The sequence below is a fragment of the Hemitrygon akajei genome, chromosome 11, assembly GCF_048418815.1.
Source record: "Hemitrygon akajei chromosome 11, sHemAka1.3, whole genome shotgun sequence".
NCBI classification, from domain to species: Eukaryota; Metazoa; Chordata; class Chondrichthyes; order Myliobatiformes; family Dasyatidae; genus Hemitrygon; species Hemitrygon akajei.
Genome location: NC_133134.1, coordinates 27,386,434 through 27,411,571, shown reverse-complemented (window position 1 = coordinate 27,411,571; position 25,138 = coordinate 27,386,434). Strand labels below are relative to the sequence as shown.

At 38.8% G+C, this 25,138-nt stretch overlaps 1 protein-coding gene across 5 annotated transcripts in view; it reads left to right on the top strand.

Moving 5' to 3' along the window:
- Nucleotides 1-11,860, top strand: part of cep20 (centrosomal protein 20) — a 39,571-nt gene extending 27,711 nt beyond the window's left edge. For all 5 annotated transcript variants that reach the window (XM_073060525.1, XM_073060528.1, XM_073060527.1 and 2 more), the window contains 3 exons: nt 5,689-5,773; nt 7,910-8,043; nt 11,113-11,860. In XM_073060525.1, coding sequence (XP_072916626.1) covers nt 5,689-5,773; nt 7,910-8,043; nt 11,113-11,186 — 293 coding nt within the window. In that variant the 3' untranslated portion in view covers nt 11,187-11,860. The remainder of the gene's footprint in view (nt 1-5,688; nt 5,774-7,909; nt 8,044-11,112) is intronic.
- The last annotated feature ends 13,278 nt before the right edge of the window (nt 11,861-25,138 follow it).

Genomic DNA, 25,138 nt, shown 5'->3' with positions numbered 1-25,138 from the left:
AAGATGTGTAACCCATGAGTTAACAAGTAAAATCAAGTTCTATCAGTCTTTCTTAGTTTCCAATAGTCCAGTAATGCGTACAGTAAAAATTGACTAGATAGTTAATTAGCAGTTTTTCATTATTATTTATAGGAACAAAAAAAGTTAGCCGTTTTGGAAGAGAACCCTGAAAGTAGCAAGTCTAATGACTTGATGACAAAGGCCTGTTGAAGAATCTCGACCTGAAATGTGGACTATTTATTCCTCTCCATAGATGCTGCCTGATCTCTTGTGTTTATAAGTCCAGTGACTTGTGTGGTGCCTGTCTGGTGTTTATAGCCCTACAAACTGGCCCATTCAGCAAATTATTGATCCATCAGTTTATTCTTTAGCTTAATAAATTGAAAGTGCCATCAGTGGTGCTGAATGATAGCTTGCTGAATGCCTTAGGGGTAATACCTATAGGATTACTCATTTCAAAACATCACTGTCTAAACATGGGTTGTAAAAAAACTGATGTTTAGCAGCCAGTCAGGAGTCCTGTTCATCACTTAACAACATTTGACTGTGACATTATGGAAATATGACAAGCAAATGGAAAACTTGATAGAGCCTGGAATCATTCAACGGTACTGCAAAAGAATGTTTGTTGGAGGCTACAGAAGTTTCTGGAGCAATTTAGTAGATGCAATCATATGTTTCATCAATGACCTTCCTGCCATTGTAAGGTCAGATGAATGGTGGTCTGCTAAGGATTGCTTGAGCACCTCAAGTAAATGAACAGTCTATGCCTAAATGCACAGAGCCTGTTGTATTCATGTTATTTACCTGTTAACATCCAAGCCTTCATCGTACAGGTATGCTAGAAACTATCCCTTTCAATCCAATTCTCCTGCAACCTTCTCTTGTAACCTCTGACACCCTTATAATCAAGGACCTATCAACCTCAGCTTCAAATATATCCAATGACTGGCTTCTACTGCTGTCCATGGCAAAGATTCATCACTGATTCATCACCCTCTGGCTAAAGAAATTCCTCTTCATCTCTGTCCTAAATGGATGTCCCTCTATTCTGAGACAGTGGCCTCTGGTCCTACATTCGCCCACTATAGTAAACATGCTCTCCACATCCATTCCATCTATATCTTTAAATATTCAATAGGCTTTAATGAGGTTCCAGCCCCCATTCTGCTAAACTCCAGTGAGTACAGGCCCAGAGACATCAAATATTCCTCATACCTTAACCCTCATGGATCACCTCTGGATCCTCTCCAATGCCAGTATATCCTTTCTTAGATAAGGAGTCCAGAATTGCTCACAATAATCCAAGAGTGATCTGATCAATGCCTTATAAAGCCTCAGTATTATGTCTGTGCTCTTATATTCCAGTCTTCTGGAAATGAATGCTAGCATTTCATTTGCCTGCCTTACTACCGATTCAACTTGCAAGTTAACCTTTAGGGATTCCTGCACAAAGACTCCCAAGTCCCTTTACACATCTGAGTTTTGAATTTTCTTCCTATTTAGAAAATAGTCTATGCCTTTATTCCTTGCACCAAAGTGCATGACCAGGCAATTCCCTACACTATGTTCCATCTGCCACCTCTTGCCCATTCTCCCAATCTGTCCTTCTGCAGACTGTCTGCTTCCTCAACACTATTTGGTCAAACAGACATCAATTCTGTCATGTACATAAAGTAACTATACAGTACCATGCAAATGTCTTAGTCACATATAGCTAAGGTGCCAAAGACTTTTGCACAGTACTGTAGTAACGTTATGTAGTGTTCTGTACTGCTACCACAAAAAATCAAATTTCATGACATTGAGTGATGATGAACCTGATTCTGATGTGGGTGTCTAATGTAGACTGAGAGTGGGAACAGGGCAGAGAGAGGAATCATGGTTGGAAAAACAGGAGGGGAGAGGAGAGGGAGCAGGAAGCTCCAGAGAGACATTCTGTAATGATGGATTCTCCAAATGTTTGGAATCAAATGACCTTGCCTGGTGGCTCAGGGTGGTGTATGTCTGCATCTGTGCTGCCTCCCTCTGCCCCGATTCTCCTCTGCCACATGTCCCACATCCCTCCCATGGTGTTCCACTCTTGCCATTCCCAACATCCTTTCCTCCCACTACATTGACAAATACAGTACTGTGCAAAAGTATTAATTGAATTTGAATTGAATTGACTTTATTTCTTACATCCTTCGCATACATAAGGAGTAAAAAATCTTTATGTTACGTCTCCATCTAAATGTGCAATCATATGTGCTAAGACTTTTGTACAGTATTATATAATATCAAAAGAAGCAATCCCAATACCAACCACTGTGGAACACCACAAGTCACCGACAGCCAATCACATAGGCTCCTTTTGTTCCCACTCATTGACTCTCGCTGATCAGCCGATCTTCTATCCATTCTAGTATCTTTCCTGTAATACTATATCTTGTGAAGCAGCGTCACATGTGGAAACTTGTCAAAGGCATTCTGAAAATCCAAGTAAACAACTCCACACTGTCTCCTTTGTTTGAGAAAATAACAAGCAGGATAGACAATTTAATCAGATTTAACAGCCAAGATTTCCTCTTAAGGAAACCTTACTGACTTTGGCCTACTTTACCTTATGCCTACAAGTACCCCAAAACCTCATCATTAACAATGAACTCCAACATCTTCCCATCCACTGAAGTCGGGGTAACTGGTCTGTAATTTCCTTTCTCCTGCTTCCCTCCCTTCTTAAAGAGTGGAGGGACATTTGTAATTTTCCGGTCCTCCAGAACCATTCCAAGTTTTAGTGATTCTTGAAAGATCATTACTAATGACACTGCAATCTCCTCAGCTACCACTTTCATTAACCCTGAGGTGTATTCCATCTGGCCCAGTTGACTTAACTACCTTCAGATCTTTCAGCTTCAAGCAACTTGTCCTTAGTAATAGCAACTACATAACCCTTCTGCCCGCTGACACTCTCAAAGTTCTGGCATACTGCTAGTGTCCTCCACAGTAAAGGCTGATGCAAAGTACTTATTAAGGTAGTCTGCCATTTTTTGTCACACATTGCTACCCCTCTAGCATAATTTTCCAGCAGTCCGGTATCCACTCTCATTTACTCTTTTTGTATCTGAAAAAAACTGGTATCTTTAGCACCTTATGTTTTTTTTAAGTTGTCTTCTGTTGGTTATTAAAAGCTACCTAATCCTCTTAATTTACCACTTAATTTTGCTGTGTTGTTTGTCTTCTCTTTTGCTTTTATACTGTTGTTGACTTGTCAGCCATGGATGCCTCACCCTGTCTTTAGAATACTTCTTCATCTTTGGGATGTATCTATTCTGAATTTCTCCCAGAAACTCCAGCCATTGTTATTCTGCCATCATCATCATGCTAGTGTCCCCGTCCAATCAACTTTGGCCAGCTCCTCTCATGCCTCTGCAATCCCATTTACTCCACTGTAATACTGATACATGTGACTTTATCTTCTCCCTCGCAAACTACAGGATGAGTTCTACCATACTATGATTAATGGTTCCTTTGCCTTAAGCTCCCTTATCAAAACTATACAAGAGTTGCCAATCCAGAGTTGCCTTTCTCCTAGTGGGCTCAACCACAAGCTGCTCTTAAGCCATCTCGTAAGCATTCTACAAATTCTTTCTCTTGGGATACAGCACTAACCTGATTTTCTCAATGTACCTGCATATTGAAAACCCCCATGACTATTGTAAAATTGGCCTTATTACATGCCTGTTCTATCTCTCATTGTAATTTATATCCCACCTCCTGGCTGCTGTTCGGAAGCCTGTGTATAACTTCCATCTGGCTCTTTTTACCCTTGCAGTTTCTTAACTCTACCCACAAGGATTCTACATCATCCAATCCTACGTCACCTCTTCTAAGGTTTTAATTTCATACTTTACTAACAGCCACCTGACCCCTCCTCTGCCTACCTGCTTGTCCTTTAGACACACTGTGTATCCTTGGATGTTAAGCTTCCAAGTATTATCTTCTTTCGGCCATGACTCAGTGATACCCACAATGTCATACATGCCAATTTGTATCCGTGCTGCAAGTTCATCTACCTTATTCCGCATACTGTGTACATTCAAATATAACACCTTCAGTTTTGCATCCATCATCTTTTTCAATTTTACCCCCATGTTACACTTCAACTCATCCCACTGACTGCAAGTTTGCTTTACTTGCCTGTCCTTCCTTGCGGTCTTAGTAGACAATACATTGACTTGTCTACCAACTGCCCTTTTCTCAACCCTATCATTCCTGTTCTCATTCCCCTGCCAAATTAGTCTAAAAGCCTTCCCAACAGCTCAAGCAAACCTGCTCACAAGGATATTGATCCCCCTCATCTTCCCTCATCCTTCGCCATGGCTGTCCTAAAGTCAGGGAGTTGTGGTCACTATCTCCAAAATGCTTGACTAATGGTCACTATCTCCAAAATGTCTGTCACTTCTCCACCTCCAGCAATCTCCACAGCCATCTCCACTTTAGGAGTCACTGCACACAGGATTAACGTTTACACTAGTCTGCAATGTGCTTGGACACTGTTCTGTCATTTAGTTTCCCTTCATTTTTACCTGTTTGTTTATCATAATTCATTTAGGCATGGACATAGTTCATCTGAAATTTTCCAGAAACTCTCAGTGTTGTTACATTCCACTCTTTAAAGTTAGCCATTTGCACAAATTATGGCTCTTGTTACCAGGGTACTATCTGTTCCGGCAACTGAGTTTATTTCAAATCTCACTTTAAACACTTTGAAAGCAGCCAGAACACAAAATATTCTTCAGAAATTATTTCAGAAAATAAAAGGGTTCATAGTTAACTTTTTACACTTAACACCAATTTCTTAACCTTTTCTATTCAGTTAGTACATAACTGGAAAATATTCCCACCAACTATCTATAAGTCTTGAATATTTATATAGCAAGTCATTGCAACTCAAATATTTGGATTTTTCTGCCTAGTAACTTACTGCTTTAGTCTCTTGTTCCCTTTTAAAAGTTGATTTTCAGAGTTTGACAAGTCTGTTTGATTCCCAAGATTTTACTGTTACATGGAATAAGCTTAACACTTTGGAAACTCCATTGCTGTGTAGCTTCAAGTAGATGGATAGCAAACCTATTATACATGGTAGCACTGTCAACTTCCTGAAGAACCATCTCTACATCAGTAGTCATTTACAAGTTAGGCTTAGAGTCTTGTCTGTGGTTTTGCTTTCCTTCATTTTTATCTGTTTGTTCATCCAGGCACGGATTTAGATTATCTGAAGTTTTCCTGAAATTCTTGAATTTTGTGATATTCCCATTTTTTTTGTCACTTTCTCTATACTTAGTCATACTCTCTCAAATTTTGACTCTTATTATCAGGGTGCAATCTAGACTGTACCAGCAATTGAGTTCATTTCAAAACTCATTTTAAAAGCAGCCAGAATCTAAACTATTATTCAGAAATTATTTCAGAAAAGAATATTCTTTACAAAAAGATTTTATCTTCAGATACTGTGATAGGACATTACTTCCATGTAACAATTTACTGACCTTATTATCAATGCATTCTACAAAAGGGAATTTTTGTTATGGTGTATATTCCATGTTCAAACTTGCATAAACAAAATAATATCTCCTCCATTGCTTCTGTTTAGATCAAGATTTGCATTAAATGTTATGACTAATAGCAGTAAACTTTTCCACACAGAGGCTGGCCAACCTGAGTTACCCTTAGAGAGAGAATTTCTAGTGAATGAACTGAAAATTGTTGAAGATTCAAGCATTAAAACTGTGTAAGCAAATCCTAGTTATTTTACTAAAATCTAAAATTTTGCTTTTAATTTCATATGGTACGTTCAAATATTATAAAACATTTAGTTTATTTTCACTTCTGTCTCTCACTGTTAGAATTTAAAGTAATAGTCATGCTCACAATTTTGGTCTGTGCCTTATCAGATACTGTTACTTTATTCCTTTCACTCTATTTTGTTTCTCACTTTTCTAGTAATGGGTAATTATCTTGAAACATTAAGTCTACAGCTGACTGGAAAATAGGTAATGTTGTTTGCTTTTTTAAGAAGGACAAAAATAAGTTAAGCCAGTGGTAGGGAAATCATAGCAGAAATTTTTAAGGGCTAGAACTTGTGTTCATTTAGAAAGTCAGAAGCTAATCATGGCTTTGTGTAAGGGGAAATCCTGTCTCACTAATTTGATTGTGCTTTTTGAGGAGGTAACAAAAGATTAATGATGGCAAAGCAGTAGATAAACAGTGAACTTTAGTAAGGTATTTGGAAGTTTAGTTAGGCTGGTTTGGAATTTTAAAGTAAGCTGAATAACTGGATCCAAAATTGGCTTGGTGATATAAGCAAAGGGTGTTGGTGGGAGGATACTTTCCTGTTTGGAAATCTATATTGCAGGGACCCTTGATGGTGTTGTGAATAGCAAGGAAGAGGATCTAAAGATAACAGGAAGATTTAGCTCAGATGGAATTTAAGTCCAACAAGTGAGAGGTGATGGATTCTGATACGTCATATTGGATTAAGACAATACAGTGAATGGTAGGGAACTAAAGAATGTTAATGAACAGGGAGACTTGAGAGTTCAAATCCATAGTTCCCAATTGGATGGGGTTGTGAAGAAGGCTTGGCATCATAGTTATGATATAAAAGTTTGAATGTTACATTAAAACTTTACAAAATACTGGTTATACTGCACTTGGAAGATGTGTCCAGTTCTGGTAGCTTCATTGGTTGCACGGGAGAGAATCCAGAGGAGAATCACCTGGAGATTTCTTTGATTGGATGACTTCGTTTATGGGAAGAGATTGGAATGGAGCAAGGGAGACTGATAGGTGGTATGAGGAATAAAGTAAAGTTGTAAAGTTTCAACATTATAAAAGGCTTCAGTGGAGTCCTGATGAAAGGTCTTGGCCCAAAATGTGGACTGTTTACTTTTTTTTCTGTAGATGATGCCTGGCCTGCTGAGTTCCTGCAGCATTTTGTGTGTGTTGCTCGGATTTACAGCGGCTACAGATTTTCTTGTCAGAGATGGAGTAGTCAGAATCTTTTCCCCATGAGCAAAAGGAGGTTTAAAGGAAATCATATGGGCAAGTTTTTCACACAGTGCGGGAGGTATCTGGAACTTGCTGCCAGGGGGTGTGGTGAAATATATATAATCAGGTTATTTAAGAGACATTTAGATATCCACTAGTGTAGACAAGGTACAGAAGAATTAGACCTAATGCAGGCAAATGGGATTAGTGTAGAAAGGCAAAAAGGTTGGCAAGGATGTTAAGGGCCTGTTTCTGTGCTGTAGAACTTGACTCTACATGGTTGCCGTATGACCTCCTGGCTCTTCCAGCAGTTAGATTTTGTTTCAAATTTCCAGCATTTGTTGTCTTGTGTTCCAATGTAAATTTTTCATCTGGACCAAGTAATCTCTTTAAAAATAAACAAAGGAATATAAGAAATTATGCTTTAATATCAGTGATATATTTTGAAACATAACAGGTTTCTACCTTGGAATAGTACTTTAAATTGATAAATTTATTTTATGGAATATTTTTGTGTGATTTGAAAGCCAATATGTAAAATGAAATAAAGTCACATCATTTGGTTTAAATCTATGTAAGCATTCTAGAATAATGGAACAAACAGAAAGCTAATATAGCAGTTAGAAACTTTCATTTGTATCCTTTGTATTCTTCGTATGCTTTTTGTTCAAAATATTATTTACATATTAAAGATCTTGGAACATTTTTTGTATATATATTAAAGATTTTGTGATGACTTACTGAATCCAAATTTGTGTTGTGTAATGTGTTATTTGAATATTGTGATTGTTTCAATTCTTGTAAAAGATGTTACATTCAGTATATACTACTTTGTAGAATTTTAGTGTGATTAAAGAGTATATATTTTCTCTCATAGCCCTCTACTATATGGAATTCTAGCTCATTTTATAAACAAAAAGGAGGATGGAGTAAAAATTCTTGGTAAAACTACATCTGCGCCAAATATAAAGAAGGTGACTTTAAGGGAGCCAAATGAAAAATGTAGTTCAGGTAGGCGATTTAAAATTGAACTTTCTTGGGCTGGAAATACCTTGCTCACCATAAGATTTTGTTGCTTTGTAATTTAGTTCTGAGAACAAGAACCACACATGATTTTATTGCAAAATTGAGTGAAAATACCTCATTAAACATTTATTAACAGGAAGGTAAAACACTTCTAAAAAGTATGTAGTCAGATTATTAGTGAAAGAACCAGAAATAATCTTGAAGATTTTTGTCAGTAAAACTTGTAGTACTTGTAGCATTTCACAGTCCCTTTGCCATTGGTATAATCATAGAGTCATACACCATGGAAACACACTTTTGCCCAACCTATCGATGCCGACTGTGTTGTCCTAAAACTAGCGCCATCTGCATGTGTTTGGCCCATAGTCTTCCAAACCTCTCGTATCCAGATACTTGTTGGGATGGTTTTTAAATGTTGCCAATGTGCCCGCCTCAACCACTATTTCTGGCAGCTCATTCCAAATATGCAATATTACCCCAGTGTCCCTTTTAAATCTCTTTACTCTGATCCTAAACCTATGCCCTCCTGTTTTTAGCACTCCCTCCCTGGGAAAAGGACTGTTTTCACCCTTTCTATGCTGATCATGATCTTGTATACCCCTCTCTGGTCACCCCCTCAATTTCCTATGTTCAAAGGAATAAAACCTCAGACTATGGAACTTCTTGTAATTCAATCTACCATGTCCAGGCAACATCCTGGTAAACCTTTTCTACATTCTTTCTTTCTACTTTAAAAGCATCAATCCTATAACAGCGTGACCAAAACTATACAGAGTACTTCAAGTACAACATCACTGATGTCATATGGTACAGCTGCAACATAAGACCAAAAGACATTGGAGCAGAATTAGGCTACTTGGCCCCTTGAGTCTGCTCTGCCATTCAATCATGGCTTATCCTTTTTCTCCTCCTCAAGCCCACACCTCGGCCTCTTCCCCTTAACCCTTGATGCTGTGGCCAATCAAGAACTTATCAAACTCTGCCTTAAAACACTAACAACCTGACCTCCACAGCTGCCTATGGTAACAAATTCTACAAATTCACCACCCTCTGACTAAAGAAATTTCTCCACATATTTTTTAAATGGATGCCCCTCTATCCTGAGCCTGTACCCTCTTGTCCTAGACTCCCCCACCGTGGGAAACATCCTATCCACGTCTACTCTGTCTAAGCCTTTTAGTGTTTGAAAGATTTCAATGGGATGCCCCCCCCCCCCCATCCTTCTAAATTCTAGCGAGTACAGGGCCAGAGCCATCAAACATTCCTAATATGATAACCCTTTCATTCACGGAATCATCCTTGTGAACCTTCTCTGAATCCTGTCCAATGCCAGCGTATTTCTTCTTGGATAAGGAGCCCAGAACTGTTCACAAGGTGAGGCCTCAACAGTATCTTATAAAGCGTCAGCATCACATCCCTGCTCTTGTACTCTAGACCTCTTGAAATGAATGCTAACATTGCATTTGCCTTCCTTAGCACTGACTCCACCTGCAAGTTAACCTTCTGGGTGTTCTGCACAAGGACTCTCAAGCCCCTTTGCATCTCTGATTTTAAGATTTTTCTCCCCATTTAGAAAATAGTTTGCACATTTATTTCTTCTACCAAAGTACATGACCATGCATTTCCCAAAATTGTATTTCATTTGCCACTTTCTTGCCTATTCTCATCTGTCCAGGTCCTCCTTCAACCTTCCTGTTTCCTCAACACTACCTGGCCCTCCACCAATCTTCATATCGTCTGCAAACTTGGCAACAAAGTCATCTATTCCATCATCTAAATCATTGATATACAGCATAAAAAGAAGCAGTCCCAAGACCGATCCCTGTGGTACACCATTAGTCACTGGCGGCCAACTAGAAAATAATCCTTTTATTCCCACTCACTGCTTCCTACCAATCAGCCAATGCTCTAACCATGCTAGTAACTTTTCTGTAATACCATGAGCTTTTAACTTGATAAGCACTCCTGTGTGGCACCTTGTAAGGCCTTCTGAAAATCCAAATATACAACATTTACTGCATCCCCTTTATCTATACTACTTGTAATCTCCTCAAATAATTCCAACAGGTTTGTCAGGCAAGATTTTCTCTGATGGAAACCATGCTGATTTTGACCTATCTTGTCCTGTGTAATTAAATACTCCATAACCTCATCCTTAACAATTGACTCCAACATCTTCCCAACCATTGAGCTCAGGCTAAGTGGTCTATAACAAAAGAGAATCTGCAGATGCTGGAAATCCAAGCAACACACACAAAATGCTGGAGGAACTCAGCAGGCCAGGCAGCATCTATGAAAAAAAGTACAGTCGACATTTCGGGCTGAGACCCTGCCTGAAACATCGACTATACTTTTTTTCATAGATGCTGCCTGGCCTGCTGAGTTCCTCCAGCATTTTGTGTGTGTTGACTCGTCTATAGTTTCCTTTCTGTTGCCTCCCTCATTTCTTAAAGAATGAAGTGACATTTGCAATTTAACATTCCTCCGGAACCATGCCAGAGTCCAATAATTCTTGAAAGGGCATTACTAATGCCTCCATAATCTTTACTGCTACCTCTTTCAGAACCCTAAGGTGCAGTTCATCTGCTCTGGGTGACTTGGGTACCTTTAGGTCTTTCTGCTTTTTGAGCACTTCTCCTTTGTAATAGTAACTGCACTCACTTCTCTTCTCTCACACCCTTCAACACCTGGCACACTGCTAGTGTCTTCCACTTTGAAAACTGATGCAAAATACTCATTTAGTTCATCTGCCACCTCCTTGTCCCCCATTATTATTTCTCCAGCCTCATTTTCTAATGGTCCTGTATCCACTATCATCATATTTTATTTATACTTGGAAAAGTTTTTTCTGTCCAAAGCTAGTTTGTTTGCTAGCTTGCTTTATTTAATCTTTTCCTCCTAATGATCCTTTTAGTTGCTTTCTGTAGGTTTTTAAAAAGCTTCCTAATCCTCTATCTTCCCGCTAATTTTTGCTTTGTTGGATGCCCTCTCTTTTGTTTTTTTCATTAGCTTTGTCCTCCTTTTTTTTAAACATAGACTTGTTTTTCTTTCCAGATGACTTGCCTGAATCTAGCAGATTTGCAGGAAGAAGCTTTGAAGAACCTTTTGTTCTCAAAGGTGGACATTGATTATTGTTGACTATCTTTTCCCTGTATGTTATCTAAAACCTTGATTTTTTTTTAATAAACCAAGTCCCTCAAAATAAATATGCAATTTGTCTCTTCTTGATAACTTCTTGTATGATACCAGTTTAAAATTCTAAACTTAATGTGACTAGCCTTCAATTGCATGATCATTTATACCATGCAACTCGTTCTCATACTTCAAGTACGTACATGATCATTTGACTAAATATTTTGGTGTTGTGACATGATTATTATTTTTTTTCACACAGTTTTCTTTCAAAGTTAGTCCTTTATGTTTTGCCTGTAATAAACCCTATCAAAATAATTTGACAGGCTATAATTGATGTCACTATGCAAGTAATATCATAAATTAAAATATTATACAACTTTTTTAGTCATTTTAAGGTTCAGCAATTATGATCATAATGTCGTTCGATTCCTCATTAACCTGTTTAGCTTACTAATGTAAGCAAGCCTTTTTCAAGTTGGTAAAACTTAAAGGTTTTGAGTAAAAAGACCATAGACACAATTGATTTGTTTAACATGACAGACTTGAATGTGTACGGGTATTATCAATGCCATACCTGTCATTATGTGGAAATATTTGTACCTTCCTCTGTTATCAATAAATATATTTATTGTAAAATGTTTTTTACTTAATAAATTTTACTTTGTCACTGCTGTTCAGTATGTCATTTTTAAAAATAACACTTGAATAATTTGATAGCTAAGGGAAAAATGATATTAATGAGGGAGAATTTGGTCTGCAGACAGCTATAACTACATTAAGGCATAATACAAATGAAAGCTTTTATTGAAGATTATTAGAATCAGTTTTAATATCACTGGGATATGTCATGAAATTTGTTGTCTTGTGGCAGCAGCACATTGCAATACAGTCAGCCCTCCTTATCAACGGGGGACTGGTTCTGGGACCCTCCTGTGGATACCAAAAAACGCGGATGCTCAAGTCCCTTATTTAACTGTCTCAGTGCGGTGGACTTTAGGACCCGGCAGAGCTCGGGACCCACCGCCCGCGGCTGCTGCTGTTTCTGTTCCGTTGACAGAAAGCGATCATGATTGAAAATAAAGTGGAAATAATTAAGCAATCGGAAAGAGGTGAAACGCCATCGGTCATTGGAAAAGCGTTAGGCTACAGTCAGTCAACAATGGGAACAATTTTAAAGGATAAAGCGAGAATAGTGGAGCATGTGAAGGCCCTGCCACGATGAAAGCTACAATTATTACTAAGCAACACAGTGGTTTAATTATTGAAATACATACGTTTCTTAAGTGTTTTATATGCATAGAAAGGTAAAATATATACTAAATACTAAGACAAACGTTTGACTAACTGATGCTAAATAATACCAGATGTACCTGTTCTGACTTAGAGAACTTCCGGTTTTTTTATTCAATTCCCGATCTGCAGTAACCTATGCACATCCTCCCATATACTTTAAATCATCTCTAGATTACTTATAATACCTAATACAATGTAAATGCTATATAAATAGCTGTTATACTGTACTGTAAGAAAAAAAGGTCTGTACATGCTCAAACAACAAGTGCTGGAGAGAGAACTTCCGGGTTTTCCTGAACCATGGTTGGTTGAATCCGCGCATGCGGAACCCATGGGTAAGGAGGGCCAACTGTACATAAAAATATATATATAGTACATAAGACTATAATATAGTTACAATAAAACATTAATTAAAAAATAAATAGTGCAGAAAGAGAATAAAAAAAAGTATAGTCAGTTTGCGTACATGATTTCATTGCCATTCAGAAAAATGATGGAGGAGAAGAAACTGTTGAGTGTGTCCTTCAGGCTCCTGTACCACCTCCTTGATGGTAGCAATGAGAAGAGGGCATCTCTGGGTGATGGGGGTCCTGAATGATGGTTGCAGTCTTTTTGAGGCATCGCCATTTGAAGATGGCCTCAGTACTGGGGGAGGGTAGTGCTCATGATGGAGTTGGCTGAATTAGCAACTTTCTGCCACTTTTCCCGATCTTGTGCAGTGGCTGCTCTATACCAAACAGTGATGCAACCAGTTAGAATTCTTTCCACTGTGCATCTGTAGAAATTTGCAAGTTGATTGTGACATACCCAAGTCCCCTCAAAAATCCTAATGAAGTATAGCCGCTGTTGTGGCTATTTTGTAATTTTATTTTTCATTTAGAGATACAGCACAGAACAGGCCCATCCAGCCCTTTGAGCCGCTCTGCCCAGCAACCCCCGATTTAACCCTAGCCTGTTCACAGGGCAATTTACAATGTCCGATTAACATACCAACCAGTATGTCTTTGCACTATGGGAGGAAACTAGAGGAAACCCATGCGCTCACAAGAAGGAAAGTACAAACTTCCTTACAGAGGATGCCAGAATTGAACAATTTCTGATGCCCAGAGCTACATTAGTGTCGTGCTAACCACTACACTACCATTGTACCCCAAATGCATCACGATGTTGGGCCCAGGATAGATATTCAGAGATGTTAGACCATAAGACATGGTGCAGAATTAGGCTGTTTGGCCCATCAAGTCTACTCCACCATTAATCATAGCTGATCTATTATCCCTCTCAACCCCATTCTCCTGTCCTCTCCCCATAACCTTTGACATTCAGACTAATCAAGAACCTATCAATCTTTGCTTTAAATATAATGACTTAACCTCCACAGCCATCTGTGGCAATGAATTCCACATTGCCACAGGCTAAAGAAATTCTTCCTCTTCTCTGTTATAAATGGAAGTCTGTTCTGAGGCTGTGCCTTCTGGTTCTGGACTCCTCTGATATTGCTAAAATTGCATTTGCCTTCCTTACCACTGATTCAACCTGCAAGTTAACCTTAAGGTAGTATTGCAAAGTCCATTTGCATTGCTGATTTTTGAATTTTCTTCCCATTCAGAAAATAGTTTGCACCTTTATTCCTTCTACCAAAGATTATGACCATACACTATATTCCATCTGCCACTTCCTTGTCCATTCTCCCAATCTAAGTCCATTTGCAGACTCTCAGCTTCCTCATCACTACCTGTCTATCTTTGTATTGCCTGCAAACTTGGCCAAAAAAAATCAATTCCCTCATCCAAGTAATTGACATACAGTATAACATGATGAGAAGCAGTTCCAATGCATCCTTGCGGAACACTAATAGTCACCGGCAGCCAACTGGAATAGGCCCCCCTTTATTCCAACTCTTTGCCTCCTGCCAGTCAGCTGATCTATCCATTCTTGCACCCTTCCTGTAATACCATAGGCTCTTACCTTGTTAAGTAGCTTCATGTGCAGCATCTTTGCAAAGGCCTTCTCAAAATCCAAGTAAACAACATTCACTGGCTCTCCATTGTCTGTCCTCCCTGTTGTTTCCTCAAAGAATTACAACAGATTTGTCAGGCAAGAGTTCCACTGAAGGAAGCCACATTGACTTTCGCCAATTTTATCATGTGCCTCCAAGTACTCTGAAGACATCCTGAATGATGGACTCCCAATATCTTCCGAACTACTAAAGGTTAACTGGCCTATAATTTTGTTTTTTCTGCCTCCCTCCCTTCTGAAAGAGTAGAGTGACATGCAATTTTCCAGTCCTTCAGAACCATACCAGATTCTAGTGACTCTTGAAAGATCATTACTAATGTCTCCACTATCTCTTTAGCTCACTCTTTCAGAACCCTGTGATGGAGTCCATCTGGTCCAGGTGACTTATCTACCTTTCAGCTTCCCAAGCATCTTCTCCTTAGTAGTAGCAACTATACTTATTTCTGTCCTCTGACACTTTTGAATTTTTGGCCTACTGTTATTGTCTTCCACAGTGAAGACTGACACAAAATGCATACAAGAGAAAATCTGCAGATGTTGGAAATGCAAGCAACACACGCAAAATGCTGGAGGAACTCAGCAGGCCAGGCAGCGTCTATGTAAAAGAGTACAGTCAACATTTCGGGCCAATACATCTTGGTCCAAAATGTTGACTGTACTCTTTTCCGTAGATGCTGCCTGACCTGCTGAGTTCCTCCAGCATTTTGTGTGTGACACAAAATAACTTATAAGTTTGTCTGCAATTTCTTTGCTCCCCATGACTGTCTCTCCAGTGTCACATTCCGGCAGTCTGATATCCACTCTCGCCTCTCTTTTTAGACAATGGACAGTAGGTGCAAGAGTAGGCCATTTGGCCCTTCTAGCCAGCACTGCCATTCACTGTGATGATGGCTGATCATACACAATCAGTACCCCCCTCCTGCCCTCTCCCCATATCCCTTGACCCTGCTATCTATAAAAGCTCTATCTAACTCTCTCTTGAAAGCATCCAGAGACTTGGCCTCCACTGCCTTCTGGGGCAGAACATTCCACATACCCACCACTCTCTGGGTGAAAAAGTTTTTCCGCATCTCTGTTCTAAATGGGCGACCCCTTATTCTTATACTGTGGCCTCTAGTTCTGGACTCACCCATCAGCGGGAACATGCTTCCTGCCTCCAGTGTGTCCAATCCCTTAATAATCTTATATGTTTCAATCAGATCCCCTCTCATTCTTCTAAATTCCAGTGTATACAAGCCCAGTCGCTCCAATCTTTCAACATATGACAGTCCTGCCATTCCGGGAATTAACCTTGTGAACCTACGCTGCACTCTCTCAATAGCAAGAATGTCCTTCCTCAAATTTGGAGACCAAAACTGCACACAATACTCCAAGTGGGGTCTCACCAGGGCCCTGTACAGCTGCAGAAGGACCTCTTTACTCCTATACTCAATTCCTCTTGTTATAAAGGCCAGCATGCCATTAGCTTTCTTCACTGCCTGCTGTACCTGCATGCTTGCTTTCATACATTGACAGATGTACAAGAACACCTAGATCTCATTGTACTTCCCCTTCTCCTAACTTGACTCCATTTAGATAGTAATCTGCCTTCCTGTTCTTGCCACCAAAGTGGATAACCTCACATTTATCCACATTAAACTGCATCTGTCATACATTCGCCCACTCACCTAGCCTGTCCAAGTCACCCTGCATTCTCATAACATCCTCCTGACATTTCACACTGCCACCCATATTTTTTTTAAATAAAATATTTTTAATAAAATATTTTTCTTAATATATCTGAAAAAACTTTTGTTATTTTATTAGCTGGCTTTCCTTCAAATTTTATTTTTTATCTCCTTATGGCCATTTTAATTGCCTTCTGTTGCTTTTTTAAAAGCTTCCCAATCCTCTAACTTAAGTTTTAAAAATTATTTAATGAACAAATATAAAATACATGATTTAAAATGAATGGGAGTGATGTAAATAAATGATATTTGGAATTGGATTTAGTGTTAAAAGATTATGAAATTTTTTTGTCTTTGAAGTGATCATTGATGCCAAAAATGTTGTATACGTAAGAGGGGTAGGCGTAATAAGCTGTAGCTTCAGCCTGCACCCTTTTGGTCTGTTTTAAAGAGTATTTATGTTTTTTGTTGTAATTTTGTCCTTTGAAATCATCGTTGTAAATGATGCTTTTTGTTATGTTTGTACTGACTGAAATAAATTAATTTCATTCATTCATTCATTCTAACTTCGCACTGATTTTGCTCTATTATATGCCCTGTCTTTTCCTTTAGACTACTCCTTAATCGTTAGGATGTATCTATCCTGTGCCTTTCAAATCATCCCCAGAAACTCCAGCCATTGCTGTTCTGCCATCATTCCTGCTATTATCCCTTTCGAATAAACTTTAGCCAGCTCACCTCTCATGCCTTTGTAATTCCCTTTACTCCACCATAATAGTGATACATCTGACTTTATCTTCTCCCTCTCAAACTCCAGGATGAATTCAATTATATTGTAATAACTGTCTCCTAAGGGTTCCTTTACCTTAAACTCTAATCAACTCTACCTGCATATTGAAATACCTCATGACTATTGTAACATTACTCTTTTTACATGCTTTTTCTATCTCACGTTGTAATTTGCATCCCACATCATGGCTACTGTTCAGAGGCCTGTGAATAATTCCCATCAGGGTCTTTTTACCCTTGCAGTTTCTTAACTCTATTCACAAGAATTCTACATCTTCCAATCCTATGTCACCTTTTTCAAAGGATTTGATTTCACTTTTTACAACAGAGTCACCTACCCCTTCTGCCTACCTGCCCGTCCTTGTACAACGCATATCCTTGGATGTTAAGTTGTCAACTATGATCATCTTCTTTCAGCCACAACTCAGTGATACCCACAATGTTGTACCTGCTAATCTAACTGTGCCACAAGATCAATGTAACACCTTCAGTCCTGTATTCATCACCTTTTTTCGATCTTGCCCCCATGTTACACTTCAACTTATTCCACTGACTGTAATTTTATCCCATCATTCACCTGTCATTCCTCACAGTTTCACTATACACTGGATCTACTTGCATACCAACTGTCCAATCCTCAGCCAAACTCCAGTTCCTACCCCCCTGCCAAATTAGTTTAAACCCTCCCCAACAGCTCTAGCAAACCTCAAAGATATTGGCCCCCCTCGGGTTCAGGTGTAATCCGTCCTTTTTGTACAGGTCATACCTTACCCTCGATGAGATCCCAATGATCCATAAATCTGAAACCCTGTCCCCTGCACCCAACTCATCCTATTCTTACCCTCACTGGTGAGTGGCAAAGGCAGCAATCTAGAGATTACCATCCTGGAAGTTCCGCTTTTCAGCTTTCTACCCAACTCCCTATATTCTTTCTTCAGAACCTCCGTCCATTTCCTACCTATGTCATTGGTACCAGTGGTAAAATGCTGAGGACCTGATCTGAGACATCCCTGATCTTGGCACCTGGAAGACAAAATTCTATCTGGGTGTCTATTTCATGTCCACTGAATCTCCTGCCTGGTCCTCTTACTATGGAATCCTTTATCATTACTGCCCTCCTCTTCTCCCCCCTCCCCCCCATGAACCACTGAGCCAGGATCAGTTTCAGTGACCGAGTCACTGTCGCCTCTCCTGGTAGGCCGTTCCACCCCCCCCCCCCCCACCAAAGTATCCAAAGTGGTACATTGACCATTGAAGGGAAGAGCTACAAGGGTCTGGATGCCTATTCCCTTTCCCTCTCATGATAGTCACCCAGGTACCTGCTTCTTGCAACTTACGGGTGACTACCTCCCTGTAGCTCCTATCTATCACCTCCTCATTCTCTTGCATGAGCCAAAGGTCATCGAGCTACAGCTCCAGTTCCTTAACATGGTCTCTAAGGAGCTGCACCTCGATGTACTTTGTGCAGATATAGTTATCAGGGAGACTGCAGGTCTCCCAGTGTTCCCACATCTCACACAAAAAAAAGCATATAACTAACTTAGGACTGCTCTTGCTATGTTCTAATAAGACAAAGAAAGAAAAAGAAAAACTTATTATTTTCCAGGTGATCCAAAACTGAGTGAAGAGCCAATGAGATTGCATCTGCCATAGGCAATAGGCATAATAAGCTAAACTTTCCAATTCACGTGGTGGAATCAAATTGGCAATACAATTCCTGCTATTAATAACATGCTATTTAATTACATGAGTGAGTTGATCATATCCACATGGTGGTGCAATGCAATTAAAAAACAGTATAGTGGGTGTAACTTTCCTGACTACTGTTTTCTCTGTATTTTTGTTCACTGCTTTTATTGTAAATCAGAATTCACTAGGACACATCAACTACCCTTTATAGTATTTATTCTTCATGAAGGCTTGTAGAAGTGTTCAAACATCAAAGTAGATTTAAGGATGATCCTCTGCAAGAAGGTGCCTGAGAAGAGACTTTCATCTTTGTAGTATTTTTTAGTTAAATGGTAAACTTTCTTTAAGAGCAGTGCAATGATTATTTAAGAATAAGTGAACATTTATTGTGTATGTTTTGTCTCTTGGTTAACAATCAAATATAAGTTATTACAGAACAAAACAAGGTCAACAGTTCATCTTACCAGCTCTTAATCACATTTGCACTGAGCTGTTGTACAGCTTCCCCTCTGCTAAAACTGGTTGTATAAAAAATTATCTCTTTTACAGAACTACTTTTATGAAAATGCCTCAACTCTTTACCCCTATTCCCTTTCCAATTACCTCTTTTGTACAAAGTCCTTGAATGCTTGGTTGCCTCCTAAATCCATTCACATCTTTCCAGCAGTTCCTTCTTTGAATGTTTCCCATCAATTCACCAAATCCTCCAGCTTTAAACCCATATAACAACACCACCTCCAATCATTATCCTCAGGATGTCCGAAATATCTGTCCTTGGCTCACTTTCAATAGTCCGCCCCTTTACAGCTTCATCCATACAAACAAGGATTATGTCTACTTCCTATCACCATGCCATGTGGTAGTGTTTACAATATAATTACTGATATCTGGGTTTTGATATCTGATATGAATATCTGACATGCCTTTAACAGTGTTCCATAGTTTAATATTTCTGGCAAGGTTGGAACTAGGACTTTGGGTCCCATCATTGTAAAAGAAAGCAATATCTTCCTTACCAGATCCTATACGCTTCAAGATTGCCCATATATTATAAGAAAGGTCTTCTGTGTTGTTCACCTCAATACTCCACTTTACCGCCAACTTTAAAAGTGTTTTGTATAATCAGGCTCGTGTTCGATACACGTTCTTAAACACTGTAAATATTCCTAATTATTTCACATTCCATGGTCTCGGTATTTTCAATATTGAACATTACTTGACTGTATTCACAGTGCCTCTGGCACCTGAAGACCATTTTGTTCATTTATCAATCTATGCACAGTAGTTTCACACTATACTGGGATCCTATTCTCTGGCCCATATAAAATGCTCTTAATGAGGCAATAATGATGTCTCAATGGATTATTTGGGAAAGTCTTAGTATGACAGAGGATAATTTAAATATGTTCAAGAGGTGAAGTGTGGGATTGTAATGAACTATATAAATCAAAAAGTTATATTAACAGAAAATGCATGTAATTTTTCTTTTTATAAGGAAGGTATATAAAATTATTTTGATTGCATTCCCCGTACTTTTAGATAGAAAGTAGTTCAATGAAGTTGTAAAAGGAAATCAAAGGTTGGATCCAGAAAATGCATTTGTGATGATATAATCGATGCTGCTTAACCAACATTTTGTTTAAAGAGTGAAGTTGGAAACACTTCTAAACACAATGGATGATGGAAATTTGAAATACAATGCTGTAAACACCTTTACAGCATTGTAAACACTGTAAATATTCCTAATTATCTCACATTCCATGGTCTCAGTATTTTCAATATTGAACATTACTTGACAGAAAACCAGGCAGTCTGCAAATTCTGTACCTCATTGATCCTGAGTTCAATTCTGATTTAATGGCCCACTGCACCCCCCCTCCCACTACAAAGACAATTACTGGCACCTCTGTCATATCATATCTCTTGTATTCACTTCCACTGTGAATACATAGTGCATTTAACTCTCAAACTGCCAGGACTACATACGTGACTTTACTCTATATACCTGACTTCACCCAGTTTCACTTATTAATCCACAACAATTCATCACAGGTCTATTCATATTTAACAATAGATAATGGTGCTTACAGCATTGTATTTCAAATTTCTTCATCCATTGTGTTTAGAAGTGTTTCCAACTTCACTCTTTAAACAAAATGTTGGTTAAGCAGCAAACATTATTATCATCACAAATGCATTTTCTGGATCCAACCTTTGATTCCCTTTTACCACTTCATTGAACTACTTTCTATCTAAAAGTACAGGGAATGCAATCAAAATAATTGGAAATAACATTGAAACTTTTTACATGAAATCCTTCACTCACCCCATCACTGAACTGTTCCCACAAGCTATAGACTCACTTTCAAGGACAGTTTATTTCATGTTCTCAATATTTGTTGCTTATTTATTTATATATATTTTTTCTCAGCTCAAGCCTATATTTCTTAAAACCTGAGATACAGGCATAGCCAAACATGCTCATCTGTCAAATGCTAGGAACTTTTGTACTCTTCTAGTGGTGTTTAGTATCGTGGCTTTCTGAAGATTTACATAGGTATTACTGTGTAGCCCTAACTGTTTAATGCTATGTGTAGTGCCTTTGGGATGATACCAGTTGTAGATATTACTATCAGGACAATGTATAACCTGTTCATGTTCCAAAATCTTTCAATTTCCTCTTTTAATTCAGCATATTTCTGGTGTTTTTCACTGATTGATTTCTGTAAGTTTTATGTGTTTGGAACGGCTATTATCATTTAAGTAAGTTGTTCTTGCTTGTTTATCCTGTATTATTATATCTGAATGGTTATTATGGATTGTCCTATCTGTAGTAACTGATCAGTTGTAATATAATTTGTGGTATTCTGACTGAAACTGGATCAGACTTGTATTTATAGTAAGGTGTGATTGCTTTTATGTCTATTCTAGTGGTCATATTATTATTATGTTTTATTTCTTTTTTATTTGCACAGTTTGTTGTCTTTTGCACACTGGTTGTCTGCCTTTTTGGTAAAGTCTTTTGTTCATTCTATTGGATTTATTGAGTATTCCCACTAGAAAACGAATCTCAAGGTTTTATATGGTGACATATATGTACTTTGATAATACATTTATTTTGAACTTTGAAATAATGAACAAACAAAGGTAATTTTTACTCTAAAGGAAGAATTCCTGAAGTGGTAAAACTTCGAAAAATTATAAAAGATAGCTGTAGAATTCTCAACTATTTTCTCCTTCTTGAAGATAGACAGTGTAAAAGGCAAATGAGTTTAAAGCACCAAGTAGGAACTGAAGAGACTAGGCAAAATATTGTTGAAGGAAACATGATGTGATGGACATGAACAGGAGAGACAGCAAGGAGTAGGGAAATAAAAGCAGAAAAGTGGACACGAGTTCAGACTACATAGGCATGACAGTGATTAGAGAAGCATCACCTGAATGTAAACAGAATATAAGGATGAAGATAGATAAAAGCCAAACTTAAAGTGAGATGTAATTAGTTGAAGACATGGTAATACCACCTTAAAGCTGATATGTGAATGAATAATGTCAAAATTGACTTCTTTGCCATATTCCCAAATACCCGCATAGGTGCAATGAAAAACTTACTTGCAGCAGCATCACAAGGGCATAAGTATCAGATAAGCAACTTTCACAAGAAAAACATAAATTATAAATTATACACACTCTGTACAAGGCAGGCAAGAAAGAGAATGATCCTGGAAAAGAAGCGATAAATGTATGAGAAGCACTTGATTGCTCTGGGCCTGTACTTGCTGGAGTTCAGAAGAATGAGATGGGATTTCATTGAAAGGCCTGGATAGAATGAATGTGGAGAGGATGTTTCCTTGAATGGAGGAACCTAGGACCAGAGAGCACTGCCTCAGAATAGAAGGACGTCCCTTTAGAATAGAGATGAGAAGGAATTTCTTTAGGGTGAATCTGTTGAATTCATTGTCACGGACAGCTGTGGAGGCCAATTCATCAGGTATACTTAACATTGACAGGTTCTTGATTAGTAAGGGCGTCAAAGGTTACGGAAGAAGACAAGAGAATGGGGGTTGAAAGGGATAATAAATCAGCCATGCTTGATGGAGCATATCTGATGGGCAGACCAGCCCAGTTCTTTTCCTATGTCATATCGTCTTAATGTAATTAGAAAAAAAGAAAACAAAAACAAAGTCCATTGCAGGGCAAAGTGGCCATAGTGTTGCTGTACAGAGGGAATGATTAGGGCTGTGCAAGTTTGTTCAAGAACTGAATGGTTGAAGGGAAGTAGCTGTTCTTGAACCTGCTTGCTTGGGACTTTAGGCTTCTAGAGAAGGAACATTTAGGATGGTACCGAGAAACATAGAAACATAGAAAATAGGTGCAGGAGTAGGCCATTCGGCCCTTCGAGCATGCACCGCCATTCAGTATGATCATGGCTGATATCCAACCCAGAACCCTGTACCTGCTTTCTCTCTGTACCCCCTGATCCCTTTAGCCACAAGGGCCATATCTAACTTCCTCTTAAATATAGCCAATGAACCGGCCTCAACTGTTTCCTGTGGCAGAGAATTCCACAGATTCACCACTCTCTGTGAAGAAGTTTTTCCTCATCTCGGTCCTAAAAGGCTTCCCCTTTATCCTTAAACTGTGACCCCTTGTTCTGGACTTCCCCAACATCGGAAACAATCTTCCTGCATCTAGCCTGTCCAATCCCTTTAGAATTTTATACGTTTCAATAAGATCCCCCCCTTAATCTTCTAAATTCCAGCAAGTCTAAGCCTAGTCGATCCAGTCTTTCTTCATATGAAAGTCCTGCCATCCCAGGAATCAATCTGGTGAACCTTCTTTGTACTCGCTCTATGGCAAGAATGTCTTTCCTCAGATTAGGGGACCAAAACTGCACACAATACTCTAGGTGCGGTCTCACCAAGGCCTTGTACAACTGCAGTAGAACCTCCCTGCTTCTATACTCAAATCCGTTTGCTATGAATACCAACATACCATTTGCCTTTTTCATCGCCTGCTGTACTTGTATGCCCACTTTCAGTGACTGGTGTACAATGACACCCAGGTCTCGTTTCACCTCCCCTTTTCCTAATCGGCCACCATTCAGATAATAATCTGTTTTCCTGTTTTTGCAACCAAAGTGGATAACCTCACATTATCCACATTAAATTGCATCTACCATGAATTTTCCCACTCACCTAACCTATCCAAGTCACCCTGTATCCTCTTAGCATCCTCCTCACAGCTAACACCACCGCCCAGCTTCGTGTCATCTGCAAGCTTGGAGATACTGCATTTAATTCCCTCGTCTAAATCATTAATATATATTGTAAACAACTGGGGTCCCAGCACTGAGCCTTGTGGTACCCCACTAGTCACTGCCTGCCATTCTGAAAAGGTCCCGTTTACTCCTACTCTTTGCTTTCTGTATTCCCACTCTTTGCTTCCTGAACTGAGAGTCTGTGCATCAGAAACAAAGAGATTCTCACCACCTTACTGCTAACTACCCATTCAGCTGTCTTGTCAGGGATCTCCTGCCCCACCTGTGGAAGAGTCCGTGATCTGATCAGCCAGCTCAGAAACCAGACGGGAAATGATTCGTTCTTCATCCCAAAGGACTGCTGAAGGAGTGCATAGAACAGTCAAGGAGTAACAATTTAACTACCAGCAAGCAGAGGTTGATACAGGCTTTTGGAAGAGATGTGCAGTAACTTGACTGTCAGCAATGTAGATGTAATTTATCATCTCAGATAGATGTAATTTACCATCTAAAGGGGCTAAAACATAAAACAGAGGTCAGAAATATAAAGCAAAAGGACCCAAGTGGAAAAGTGAGCTAGTTCAGTGAATATATGAAGGGATAGAAGGAGCAGACTAAATTGGGACATCAGTCTTTTTCCCTATTTCCACTGATGGTCTGTAAAGAATGGGTGAATTCAGTTTAACAATGGGGGAAGTGAGCAGAAAAGAAAAACATGTAGATGGGTCTATAAAATGGTGAGGAAACAGACTGGAGTTAGGTTGGTGTTAAATAAAAATCCCCTGTGGAGCAGATAGAAACTGATCTCAGCACAAACCACATAGTACTGAAATAGAATCAAACAAGTACAGAATAAAAGTTAAATAAAAATCAGTGACCTGAATTTTGCTAACAAGGACCCTCTATCTGCACTCAGTGCATATTCTCCATTCTTCAACATCCAGAAGACTTTACTTGCATGCCTGAAAGTGATAGAATTGAGCACTGAGGCTCCGAATAGTCATAGTAAGTTGAACAGTCTAATAGAGCTGAATCTTTGAATCTTAGAATGATGTCCATAGGCCAGACTAATTCCTTCAGAAGGAATCAGAATCACCGGCATGCGACGTGAAATTTGTTAACTTAGCAGCAACAGTTCAATGGAATACATAATCTAGCAGAGAAAAAAATATTAAATAAATAATAAATAAACAGGCAAATCAATTGCGTATATTGAATAGATTTTAAA